This window comes from Ostrinia nubilalis, chromosome 8, assembly GCF_963855985.1.
Source record: "Ostrinia nubilalis chromosome 8, ilOstNubi1.1, whole genome shotgun sequence".
In the NCBI taxonomy this organism is placed as follows: domain Eukaryota; kingdom Metazoa; phylum Arthropoda; class Insecta; order Lepidoptera; family Crambidae; genus Ostrinia; species Ostrinia nubilalis.
Genome location: NC_087095.1, coordinates 625,299 through 639,428, shown reverse-complemented (window position 1 = coordinate 639,428; position 14,130 = coordinate 625,299). Strand labels below are relative to the sequence as shown.

Sequence of the window (14,130 nt, the reverse complement as noted above, 5' to 3'; positions counted from 1 at the left end):
CAGCGGTTTCAATGTTTATTAAATGGTTTAACAGTGCATATGCACAATGTAAAACCAACCATTGTCGCACTTGCAGTATTGCACAATATTGCAATAGGAAATGAGGACTTGGTACCAGATCAAGGCAACGAAATTATTGAGATACAGGATGCTGTTGCTGAACCACGAGTTAACGAGGACAGAGGAAGAGGCCCAAACAGTGCTATCTTACGAGCATTTATTGATAGGCATTTTAGATAAATAATAAGTAGGTATCTTATCTAGTTAAAGTTTTTATTTATTCTTTACTGTCTTCTTTATTTTCAAGCAACTTAATTTTTTTTCTATAATATTCCATTTTCAGCTGTAATAAAGATTCTTCCAAGTCCAAGTTTCGGGTTTTTCTTTGTTCGTTTGCCAATACGACTTCATGCAGTTGCTTCCTGCATTCAGTATCTACCGCAACTACAGTTGCTGCTGCTGTTGACACCTGAAATAAAGTAGTTATGAAGATAGTAATTGCGCTAGTAATCTTAACATATTATAAAAACACAATTTTTTAATAAATACTCTAGTTTTATGGATATACTCATACCTTGTTCACCTTTTCTTGTTTATTAGATTTCATCCTAGAAGGCGTTGCTTTTATTTTTGGCGAACCAATGGATATAAACTGAAACAATGAAGGCTGTTATAATTTAATGAATAAACAACTTTAAATTGATTGTGTCATTTCTACCTTTATTTGCCTTACCTTGGGTGTATTTTGTATCTCATGAAGTGGTTCTTGAGCCACATCTATCACTTCACTCTCTGGGCCCTAAAATAATAAACAATTATGAGACACACGATATGGAGGGCTGGACACAAATAAAATGGGAAGGGGCCAGGCAAAGAAACAATTATTAAAAAGATAATAAATTGTTGTTGTACATGATACTTACAATATCTGAGATCTCATCCGGTATTTTATGTATTATACTATGAGAAGCAATTATGTCCTGAAAAATGATATAAACGTTTATTTGACCACTCTTATAGGTGAGACAAATTATATAAAATATGAATAAATACTGTATTGAAACTAATAAAGCTCACCTTTTTCTTTATCTCTTCTACATTGTCCTTTTTATCCAACGTCTTTCCAACATTGATCTGAAAAGGGGAAGAAGTTTGTTGTTATGTTACTGTGAAATATATTTGCGAGGTCTGTTACAGAACCATATTTAACATCAATAATATGTACCTACCTGATTTATGCAATCAGAATCAAATTCATTTATGTCAATGACAAACTCGTTAGGGAGCCATGAACATATATCATCTGCATTTGCCGGGTTTGTTGGTGGGGGTGGACCGCCACCAGTCTGGAGAAGTTTCTTCCTTTCCTCTGATTTCGCTTTCTTCTTGGTCATTTTTATAATGCTCCATTGAGATTTTAATTGTGGAAGGGAGCGCACGCCACCTGTGCACATACTATTGAAACTGGAAGTAAAGAACAATAAAAATTAACAATAACAGTTCTATATTCCGCTTATAATAATGTATTAAAATCGCTTATAAAAATGTTAGTTTCTCAGTAAGTGAATCAAATTTGTATCCTTATGAGAAATAAAGTGTCTTTAACCATAACCATATTCAACATGTGCCTCCCAAGCAAATTTGAGTGACGCTACACACAAATGCATGCTACATCTAATAGCCCACATTAGCGTATAATCACGTAGCAATTGAGACAATATATTTAAAAAGATGGTTGAAAAACGGGTCTTTTTACACACTAATTACTTTACTAATTAGTTTAATATTTATCTGAATTTAATGAAAGTAAGTAGACCACATACCTGGTTAACAAATCTGCCCACGCTGCCAGTTTTTTTGAATTTGTATTAGTATCCGTGTTTTTATTTTCGATGATGGATACACGCTCCCTCACTAAATCCATCAATATATTCTACGGAAATAATTATTGGGCATCAGTTTATCAACTAAAATGATGATAGTGATAAAATTAACCAGCACTCTTGTATCTTTGCAAAAACTGTTGAACTAACCTTATCTTCCTCCAGCCAATTTTCGCTTCTTTGTCTCTTCTTTTTATTTTTTTCGTTTTCCATGTTTATTTCTATTAGGCAATACAATTTTCTCTGCAAAAATACCACGAAGCACCTCTGCTGCACGAAACACAACACAAGCAATAATGATGATAAACAAACAAATGTCATTGTCATTATGTCATAAGTGACGTAAAACTTTTTTTTTTGGGCCGTGGACCATTGGTTTTGGCATTTTTATCTATGGATTCATCAGAACGACAACATAACAACGCTAAAATGTCTTTTAGTGAGAAGATAGTTAAAATGGGTATATTGAACGTTTATGAATAGAGAATTTTATAAAAGGTTTATTAGCACTAATGAGCATTTTAACTAATGAGTGTTTTAAACCTATTTTAGAGGATTTTTATGAATAAGACTGTTATAAAATTGCAATCGTAATTTGGTTATAGACCGAGATCCCTCAGCTCTACTATATTTTTCAGCTCAATCATTACGTTGTATATGTCACCGTAAAATTGAGAATTCCGTCAGATTATAATCTGACGTAGTTAAATTACAATCTGACCGTTAGGTTAGGTTAGGTTAGGACTAACTAATCGGATGGGCCTCGGTACAGGTAACGCTGTTGAAACCGAGGCCGTCAAGGTGTGTCGCCTGTTGGGGCACTGGCCACACGGCCTTTAAGTGCGCCGCTGGCATTGACCGCAGTGGACTCTGTTTCCGCTGCGGTGAAGAGGGCCATAAGGCCAAGGTGTGCCCGGCCCAGGTTCCCCGCTGCTTGTTGTGTGCAGCGGCTGGTAAGGCCGTGGAGCACATGCTGGGGGCAAAAGATTGCCCTCAGCCGGCGCAAAAGCCGAAGCCGGCGCAGCGAGCCGGCACGACGGCGAGCCTCATGGAGGTAGACGCGGGGGCGTCTGCCTCCTAACATTGAGGCCCGAAGTGCGCGCGGAGTCCCCGCGCGCTTCGGAGAGAGTTGCCCTTCTAAGGGCGACAGTTTGAGTGAGGCTGCGGCCAAAGCGTGGGGGTACGCACGTGAACGACTTAACGGCGCCTTACGTGCTACTCCACTAAGCGCCACCCGAGGGACCCGTCAGGTTTTTAGTGGGTAGGCCCTGCCCTTATGGCAGGGAGAGCCCCACATAACCCACCGGAACCCCCGGACCGGTGGGTATGCATTTCAATACATTTTCCTGACGCAAAAAAAAAAGGACTAGGTAACTAGTTAGTTTACAATCTAACGCGTTATATTATAAACTGACAGAGTTCACAATTTCACGTTGACGTATCTAATCTACTTGGAATACAAGTAGGTATATTTAGCTTACCACGAGGGATTACGGGAATATTAGTAATTTGTAAATACAAATGACTAATATTACCACTATTACAGCGTAAGTATAAAATAACAATTCTTACTAAAAAAATACCCTTTACCGTATCATTTTAAAAATAATATGGTGGACAGTTATGTACGAGTACGAAAATATTTACTTAATTAGGTACTTATGGGATTACACTCGGTCAAACCCAAATAAGTTAAAAAGTAGAGTTATTCATAGCGAGTGATTCTTTGTATTAGTATTTTATTAGTTTTTGTTGAACCGGATTATAAAAGTAACCCGGACCGTGTTACTGGGCTAACCGATGTCCGTATAATCGCCGGCGTGACAGGTGCGCGGCCAGGAATAAACCCGCGGCGTGCGGACATTTCTTTTTCGTTGTTTGAGTGCGCAACCGCCGCGTATAGTTTACGGTGATCTAATGGATAGAGATTTGGATTTATTGGAGTTATAACTAGGAGAATCTAGTTCTTTTACTTTGTAGAAAATAAGAATAGTCGGTCATCTATAGTTTTACCGACAATCGCGTATTTCAAATGAGCTCCAATCTGAAAACTATTTACGAGTAAAGTACATAAATGATTCAAAATTATAATATCGAATAACCTAGCATGCAAAAATAAGTAAGTACTAGTAGGTTTATACTAATAAATTGCTCCAAGTGTTGTAGCGATAGTTAAGTAGGTACCTAATTAATTAGGTACAGATTATTTGAAATAAAATTGTAGTAATACACAAAATATAAATATTGTAAGCATAGCATTCTCTTACTTGGTAAGTACCACCAACGGTATTGTTAAGGAATGTTTTATTATATTTTATGATTTCCTATAAAATACCAATTTATTTTATATTTGAATTGCGTGACTGTTAAATTCGAAATAACAATACCTTAACGTAACCAATTCAAATTTAGACGCTGATAAAACATATTACTTATTAATATTCAAATGATTTATGAATACTATACAGTCTAAGAAATATTTTATTATTTTATCTATAACATGAATCAATAGAAGTGAAATAATAAAATACCGAAATAAGACATTTTTTTTATTACTGAAAATTGTAGTCGGTTAAAGAAAGAATTGAACTGAACAACCAAACTACAATTTTTGTACATAGCCAAAGATAGCGTAATTAATCTCGATACCTAAATAACTCAAAGTCTGTTCAGCTGATTAAACGTAGTACATAGTATTATATAGATTTCAATACCAATGCGAAAATGATTTTTTCAAATGTTCAACGAGGAAGCTCTTGGTGACCTCACCTGATGGAAAATGATGACCAGAAGCGAGCTTCACCCGGAATCAATACAATGTTTTCTTAATGAGTGATCAACAGTATTAATGAATTAAGACGACACCGGCCACCAGAGGGCTCAAAGTGGCCGTAAAGGCGGCTAATACAACACCGTAAACAACATTACCTGTGAATTACGACCGATAGCCAAACTGTACCATTTTACGTTTCAGTAGGGTGACCACACATCTTAAATAGTTAAATATTTTTTGGTTCCTTTATTTTATTTGCAAAACTTTATTAACATCTGGTTCAATTTTATTTGTACCCAACTTCAGCATATCAGAGGTAGTCCCTGAAATCTTGTAACGTAATACATTCTTACACGACTAGTCTGTTATAGATACGTTTTACGTTTCTTTCAGCACATGTGTGTGCATTTAAAAATTGGTAGAGCAAAAACCGTCACTATAATATCAGGAAATGTTTAGAATAGAAATTATCTTCAAAAGAAACTCAAAATTTTTGATTTTTCAAAGGCAAACTACTCAAACGTGAGTGAGAGTCTCTCATAACCTACAATTGCAATAAACTATTTTGATTTGATTTGAAGAGTAGATATAATGCCAGTCCAGTATTCAGTAGCATTCAAAAGCTCCCTGTAATTAACCTCTGTCCCTTAAAAAAACCCATGATTTTGATTTTTTTTCTGGAGCTAACAGAATTCAAAGACTGTTCTATGTAGCGCAAGTCTTGTGGCTTAAAATGGTTTCTTTTGCTGAATTTTGAAGATTGATTATTCTTTTAGTTTTATCAGAAAATACTAGCTCAACTCATGGTCACCTGACAGCTTGGCACGTTGACTGGCGCGCTGCCAGGCGGCCGCTATTTGCTTATAATTCGGAATCAATATGCCCGCACACGTGCGCCCGACTATTTCTCTCATAAACGTTGTAATCGGCGTAACTCATTGCTATGGTCTCTACACCCGATGTTAGGCTTCAATGGGACCTTTGAACGATAGTGCTATGATGCGCAAAAGACAAATTCATTTTGTTTTACTAGTGGTAAGTTTCTTGCGCTGATTCTTCTCAGCATTGGCACGTTTATTGTCCCTAAGCAGGGTGAAAGTAATACAGGTGTTGGTGTGTGTAAAAGCGCTTTTTTAAAGTCATATTTGCAGTCATAAAATTACTTTTATGACTTTTGCTCATTAGGTATAACAACTACAGATACAACCATCATCATCATCTTCTCAGCCATAGGACGTCCACTGCTGAACATAGGCCTCCCCCAATGCTTTCTATGTTGCCCGGTTGGTAGCGGCCTGCGTCCAGCGCCTTCTTGCTACCTTTATGATGTCGTCGGTCCACCTTGTGGGTGGACGTCCCGCGCTGCGGATACAACCATGGAATATCCATTTTATCTTAGAGCCATTAAGCACCATTCGTTTTCTTTTTATTTTGTTGTGTTTTTGCAGACACAGACAATTTATTTCTAAAACTAAGTAACTGCAATTAAATTTTAACTTTAATGGGTCTGATTGTTCCCTACAGATAGTTCTAAGTGGCCTGTAAGATTAATTATGTGCTTCGAAAGATACATGGGTTTGGACAAGGCATTAAAGATTAGTATAGTAGGTACCTCCTTAGTTATGGACATTGAATAGTTTGAATATCCAAATTTTTTTCGTAAGAATTTCACGTATTATCGGCCACAGTTCCAGCTACCCATTTCCACTCATGTCGTCTCGTTCTATCGCAAAGAATCACCATTTTTCATGAGAGCGAGAGAAAAAATGGAAATGGGTAGCCCATTGTACATGATTGTACTCATTAATTTTCGCAAAATATCTCTTAATAATACTATTGATTTCTCACTGTAATCCAAGCTATAATTTGTGTCAGTTGGGACAATATTTATCATCAATCAACCACGACTTTAAGCTTATTAAGCTTTTAAACGGCTGTTTCAATCATCCAGATCATGATGAATTTGACGTATAGGACAATAACGGATTTTATTACAAAGTCATTAAATAAATCATTACAGTCTAGCGCTAATGAACTGTTAGCCAAACGTCGGCGCACGCGCAGCTCTAACGACAGCTCTGTCTGCCAATGTCTGAATTGACAAGTCAAGGTTGATTCACCTGTCGTCTGTTCATCATTATCATCATCAGGTCATCTAGTATCCAGGAGCACGAATGTCTAATCGTCATTAAAATTTCTTAGGAATTAGAGTCGCTTTTCAAACTATAAATAAATAACTTGAAAAAATCGAACTGCCTAAGGAATGGGAATCGAACCCACGGCCTTTCGCTTGTCGGGCGACTGTTTAATTTACCAGAGACAAATGGAGGATATCATTGGTTACTGTATAATAAAGGTTTCTGACTGTAATTTTTTACAGTTGATGGTGTGGCAATAAATAAAAGAAAAACTGCTTCTTGTAACTATATCACTCCCTTTCCTATGGAAATAGAGCAAAAACCATATACCAATTTACAATATCTTAATTCAAAGTAACATGGTGCGAACATAACAATGCTAATATTTTCGCTATCAACATGACAATACAGGGTCACCTTGTAAAAATATTTCATAAGCAGAGCCGGACTAATTTAAAGAAGCTGTGTTCCGTTGCAGGCAGCAGATATTTTAATAACGCTAAACAACAGACTGTCCTCGTTTCCGTTGCTGTCATGGAAAGGAATCGGGAATTTGCGATATTGACTGATCTAAATAAGTTTTCAAGTTTATAGTTTTTTTTTAATTATATAATACCTAGTATTTAAAATGTGTATGTTTTCATATCCATGGTTTTGATCTCTTACTTACGACCTTTGTAAAGTTTGGAAGTACCTAGATTAAATCATTTTAGTAGATTACGTTTACATATTAGGTCCTGTTGAAGACGACTTTAAAATGTATTTTTCAGATGGTTAGTTTCAGCAAAAAGCAGCGATTACAAACAGTTTCAATGCAACACACACATTTAAGTGTTAGATAGAAAGTTATTAAAAAGTTTTTTTACCTTGTAACCGAATTTGAATTACAGACTTTTCTTCTACGATCAAACACGTAAATTACCTCGACCCAAGTTCCCTCGGCGTTTTACACAATGCCCGATTTAATATTACTCGCTGCATCATTTTCCCACGGTTCTTATTGGAAAATACTCCCGATGCTGTTTCCTTTGCTTTGCTTATTGAAAAAAATCTCTCACATTGTAATAATAAGTTCTTTGTTTACTGTAGGTCGTCTGTAGTCGCAAATAACTGTATGTTTTCCTAATAAAGAAAATAAATAAATATATAAAATAACTTTTCAATTACATAAATTCTTATTCATTTTTAAATTGTTAACTTTTTTAACGCATTTGTCCTTAATTATAAAATTGAGAAAATAAATTCAGCATGCATCGTGAAAATGGCGTGGTTTTGGTAAAATTGCATATCAGTTCATGATACGATCTCTAGCCAAATGTTATTTTTCCCCAAAATGTAGGAAAAACGGCGAGTGTACTTATTTATTAATTTATTTAGGTACATAGAAACAAAAATTGTAGTAGATTGTAATTGTATTGCATTATTTGCTATTCCGTACCTATGTAGGACCTACGAGTATGTCTTGCTTGCTTGTATATTATCCTTCTGTGAAATAAAAAGATTTTTGTTTCTATTCTACTACAAAAAGTGTTAGGTGGCATTGATTTGCGCATACATAAAATCTAAATATTTTTTTTACTTAGATTAATTTATTTATATCAATAGAATAATAATTCGTCATGATCATTCTATTTACATTTCTATCTGCAATACCAACCTTGTCCATTTCACGAGGTACAGTCAACACGGTTGTGTTTACGTTCATAAAACTAAGATGGTACAGCCAATCCCGCTTTACGAGCGTGTAGGTTACACAAACACATTACTGGTGTATGGGATGGTGATTTGCACGTACGTTTATACGAGTACCTTTGGCTTGAGATAGGTAAGGGATTGTTTACCTTCGATATTGGTAGTTTGTCGTCACTGTTTATTTGGCTCTCTTGAGAAAATACAGGAAAATATTTTTAGGTTGATTTCTGATTACTTAACAGAACAGAATCGTGAAGACAAGTCTTAGGCCGAGTTGCACTACCTAACTTTGACCGTGACTATAACGATGATATCCGGTGTTTTTTATATGGAGTTTGACATATTTTTGACGTTTGTTAAAGTTAAATTAAGATGGTGCAACTCAGCCTAATTAATGTCTCGGTATTGCAATAGTTACAGAATGAACTTTTTTTACTCAGCTAATTTGATTCCTAGGACACATAATAAACAACCAGATTAACCAAAAAGCTATAATTCCTTACTTATGAGTCGCGAAAGGCGTCTGAAGTCAGTGAAATTCGGTTATCAGAGCTATGAAGTCAATCCCACCCGATACAAGGAAAAGAAGTTCCTTTAAAAGTAAGTAGGTACTGAAGAAAGGCAGTAGGTTGAATTAATTTAAACAGGTTTTAACGCGATACGTTTAAATTAATTCAATTATGCAACACGAAAGTTTAAAATTAATTATTGCAAGCAATAGGTTCTATTTAAGAGATCATCATCATCATTTCAGCCACAGGACGTCCACTGCTGAACATAGGCCTCCCCCAATGACTTCCACATCGCACGGTTGGTAGCGGCCTGCATCCAGCGCCTTCCTGCTACCTTTATCAGGTCGTCGGTCCACCTTGTGGGTGGACGTCCCACGCTGCGTTTTCCGGTACGTGGCCTCCATTCCAGAACCTTGCTGCCGCTTAAGAGATGCTACTTTTAAAATTTTATAAATCCGGTGTTACGTAATAGGTATTGCAGGAATGGCCTATAATTAATAATTTCCGCATCGCCCTGAACACAAAATTCAAGTATCTCTCGGGTGGTCCAAGTTTACAATCGATTAACGATCCGGCGCGATGCGTACGCGCACACGACCGCTTTGATTCGCCAACGATTGATCGGCACAGTACTTCCCTTGTTGGCGATAGTGTAAACATATCGATTTATGTAGCAACGCGAGACTTGATGATTTAGATACAAATATTTATTTTCAATTAATGTTTACATGTCAGTTGGTAATTTTTGTAGTGCTAAACCATTAGTAGTCCATTTTCGTCCATGATCAATCTGCTCATGGCTATTATAAGTCAGTGCATATGGCAAAGATTAGTGTATTTTTTTACAGCAAGTGTGGGGTTGTCACTGTTGTAGTTGTTTGTACAGCACACCAGCAGCATTGTTGCAGAAAATTTACTAAATTTTAATTTGCGTTTCTTTGTCCCATCAGGATTTTGATTTGTGAGAACTTTTGCCCATATTTCAATCACGGCCCTCTAACTGAATAAGTTTGAAGTTTCATTACCTTCACAGGTTTGAAGAAAGGAATCTAAAACATGATCGAGGAAATACCCTTCCACTTGCACGCAACAGCAGTATTTACAGTGTTACTTCATTGTGATTTCAGCGTCCTACATCCATTTAATGTATCCTGCACCACTCCTGCGCGTGTAAACAGTAATTTACAACTTTCGGACGCCTTAAAATGTCACTAATAGTTCTATGAAGCGAATATTAACACTACATAGTGTGCGATTGCGCAACTCGTATGAATGGGCCACTGTTCGCGCATCTGGATTGATACGAGCATAGTTGATGTTCCTACTGCATTAGTGAGGAAATATAAAACTTTTTGACCGGTTTAAACCTTTAAGTCTTACTAAAGTCTAACTCTACATGGCAGAATGGGTCTATTGTGTGTGAAAATTAAGCTAATAACTGCGAAATCAGGTGATAGGTATTTTGCAACAAAAATGCATACTCCAATATGCTGTTGTCTGACTCAAGACTCACAAAACCGTCTTGGTTTCCAAATCTAACAGTAGTTGAAATCAAATACCGGTCGCTCGTACTACAACAGAACTATTCCAACGAAACCAATTGGAGAATTGAATTTCGAACCTATAACCGTAGACCGTAGTCAATGAGACGGTAAGTGGAACGAATACTTCGGTTCCAGGAACGGTCGTACGCACTTCCAGCTCTTGCACGGTACCGCACGCGTTCACACAAGTACCTGCTCGAACTGTTTTCCGCATCAAATTATTTTATTCGTAGGGAAAAAGGATTACTGGATACACTGGAAATTTCTATAGAAAATACCATAGATCACTGTAATACGGTCTTTAATGATAAGCGTATTGCTAGAAAAAGGGCAATAATTCAAAGTCGAGTTATTACTATTATCGGAATCTGAATTCGCGACTCAATTCGCTAATAAATTTTAATATCGGAATCTGCGTCAAAATCTAAGTTAACTCTATTTCTGTAAAAAGAAGTAGGTATCAACTGTAAGTTGTACTACTCTTTTTTATCCACAAAAAGGAAGCTGCCTAGTCTGCATCTCGCCTGATGGAAAGTAATGATCAGGCCGAAGGTGGAAGCGAGCTTTATCTTTATCTAGGTGGACCACTAATTACCTTATTTCGATATCTCAAAATACAGTTTTTAGTTCATTTTTACATTCACAAAGTAGCACCGTATTCGTCCCCATACAAGAACATTGTAAGACCTGAGTTATCCGCGTGACTAAGCGGCCAGTAACGTTGATACGGTGAGTTATTTCTTTGTGCTGCTCTTTGTGATTATTTCTGATGGCAGGTGCGATAGGGCTGGCCAAGAGGGAAATAAATATTATACCTGCAGTGCAGGTAATTTGTTTAGTACCTATCATCTTAAAAGAAGGAAGTAATAATCTACGATTAGTTCAATAGTAATAATGCTGCAGAATTCAACGTAGGATCATAATAATTTGACAAGAGTCACAAGTTTCAAAGATGAGCAGATATTGTTCAGTATATTTTAAAGGGATATGCTTGATGTTAAGCTCTTGCTTCTCTATAAACGAGTATAATTATGTGTTTCCTAAAATTTAGATCCTCCATGTAGGTACATTGTATTCGTAGGACAGGTGGATAGAGTCCAAATAATGGCAGAACCAAGAGCTTTTTCTGTAACCTATATTTAAAGTGCCATAGCAAACAAGATTGAGGTGGTAACGCTTCAGGCAGCCCTGTTTTAACCTTGTACGTCTGTTCTGCGTCCCCCATCTGAATCACCGGGTATTTTGAACAGTTGCCGAGTTAGGTGCGAAAGCTCTTTGTCGCGGCAACTCTCCTTCGGGATAATTTAGGATTTCTTTATGGTCGTTACGAGATGATTTATGCCTTCGAATGACATAAGTGACAAAGGCGGAATACGGGGAGTGATAATTGTGTTATTGTCACGTTCACCCGTGTAGATGTCTTGCGAGAATTATTGGCTTTGATGTCTGATGTAAATCTAGAAAAGGATAATCAGAATTTGTGTTTCCTTTTGACAAGCAAAGGATGAACATCTGTTGTTTAATAGTTTGTTTTGAAAGGAATTTTACTAAAAAAACTTACATCAATTTGCACGGGTAGAGTTCTTGCTTGCTTGCTGCTCAGAATGTTACTAATAAGAACTTACTTTCGCAGATCTTTGGATAATCTGTGTTACAGTTAATAATATTTGATCCAGCTTAGTGTAGAGTTCTAAGTTTAGAATTTGCAGAATAAAATTAACTACCGGTCATTTGAAGAGCGGATATATATTTCTGGATTCTGACTTCTGACGTTAAACGTTATGCAAAAAGAGAATTAATGTACAGTTTTGAATGATACGTAAATCTAAGTAAATTTGCTGTAACGTAATATTTCACACCTGAACCCTAATTACACAACATTCATTCTAGCTCATATGTCTCTTTTAACACAAATTCTAATAGCAAATGTCCACCTGTCATTCCTTGAGCCAAACTCTACTGCGCCATCAATAATATTGCGACATCTTGTTACATTTTTCTTCGCATTGCTTTCTCAACGCGAAGTGACAAGTCGTAGGTTGGTGTAGAAGCGTCGATGGATATGAAACCGACGGTTCTGCTGTCGTTGCCAACGTGTGGTGCTAATGTTGCATTAGTGTACATTTTCGCGCGTCTTGTCTGTCTGTCACGCGGCGTGACGGCACGATGATGTTCGTTCCGGAACCAGTATACTATTACAGGTTTCCCGGTATCAGTGTGTTGGATTGAACAAGCTTTGGTGAAACTCAGCGGGCGGTTTGTTGAAAACTAGTATTTGAAATTTTGTGACGAACGGCTGTTCGGGATCGATTTTTCAATGAACAAAGAGAGCAAATCAGCAAAGAGATCTATTACCATTTCACTACAGTTCAGCTAATATTTACCCTATGCTGTCCAGTTGATTTCAATAACTTTTTCGAACTTTTACACCACTATCTAGGCACTCATAACCACGGGGATAAGTAGCTTCTCGTGCACAATATAATAGCAAGGTGTCGCAGTTCGATTCGAACTTGCAACTGATAGGAGCTTCCCCAATTACAGCCCCTAATTAAATTCGAATCAAATCGAAGTAACAACACAACCATAATTAAGGATGGTTAACATTGTAAGTTAGTATTTAGTTTCGCCGTTTGGAACATGGAAAACCTCAAAGTAACTTCCAAGTCCCACTCAAGTTTTAAAATAATTACCAAATCCCAAAATAGGTCTAACCAAACCAGGTGACCAATTACGAGCTTCACGACTCCGGCGCACCTCCGAGCTTCAAAGCGAGCGGCAGGGCGTGGCCGATCGCTTCCGCGCGTATGTTTAGCGCACAGGTAACAAGAATGCTTTGAAACGCTACGCTTCCGGTTGAAACGGAATCCGTGGGCGGCAAAGATTATGTTTACAGACAGGTTTTTGTGTTTTCATTTTCATCATGCATTTGTGTGACGTGTCTTATCTTATGTAAAACAGGGATATTTATCGGATTTCATCAGGTACTCTTCTGATACTGCAGACGTTATAAAGGCGGTGCTATTGATTGCGGGTTCCTTTGGGAAAGGAGCTAGTTATATTCCTGTAGTGTACAGCCTAGCCATAGTTAAACTTGGGGGTTTTAAGTAAATACGGTATCACAAAATTTTATTTTTATTAGTTTTAGGAATAGAAGCTTCCGATAGCAGAAAAATGCTTCTGCGATAAAAAATCAGTTAGAAAGTAGGTAAAAACACAGTTCTCGTCGTATCTACACCTCATTATCTATTCTATTGAATCAGAGGTGTATCACCTCTGTCCGTCCACCTCTCTAATACACCTCCGAAAATAAGTGCCGTCGCGTCGCCGCCGATATTTTATCCATTTTACGCTGATGATGATCCGGCCACGTGCCCCTCTCATTCACTCACTGACGTTAACGCCCCTCAGGCGTATAAAACAGGTAAGTTACAGCCCTTCCTGTAACTGTCACGTCACTCCAGCACTAACTGCTGGAATTAACGAGTTGTTTCTGATTGGAAGAGGATACTTCGGGCCGCTAAAAAGGACAAGGAGACCGGCAGCGAATGCTTTTAGTGTCCGCAAATGAGCTAGTAGGAAATTGGT

The 14,130-nt window shown here is 37.3% G+C and overlaps 1 protein-coding gene across 1 annotated transcript; it reads right to left on the bottom strand.

Annotated features, from left to right (window-relative positions):
• Nucleotides 1-256: 256 nt before the first annotated feature.
• LOC135074062 (uncharacterized) lies at nucleotides 257-2,451 on the bottom strand. Its single transcript, XM_063968366.1, has 8 exons — nucleotides 2,034-2,451; nucleotides 1,824-1,933; nucleotides 1,230-1,464; nucleotides 1,078-1,134; nucleotides 924-980; nucleotides 734-799; nucleotides 575-652; nucleotides 257-469 (listed from the first exon to the last, which is right to left on the bottom strand). Exons 1-8 carry the CDS (start codon nucleotides 2,208-2,210, stop codon nucleotides 278-280), a joined length of 972 nt encoding a protein of 323 aa, XP_063824436.1. The 5' UTR covers nucleotides 2,211-2,451; the 3' UTR covers nucleotides 257-277.
• Between the last annotated feature and the right edge of the window lie 11,679 nt (nucleotides 2,452-14,130).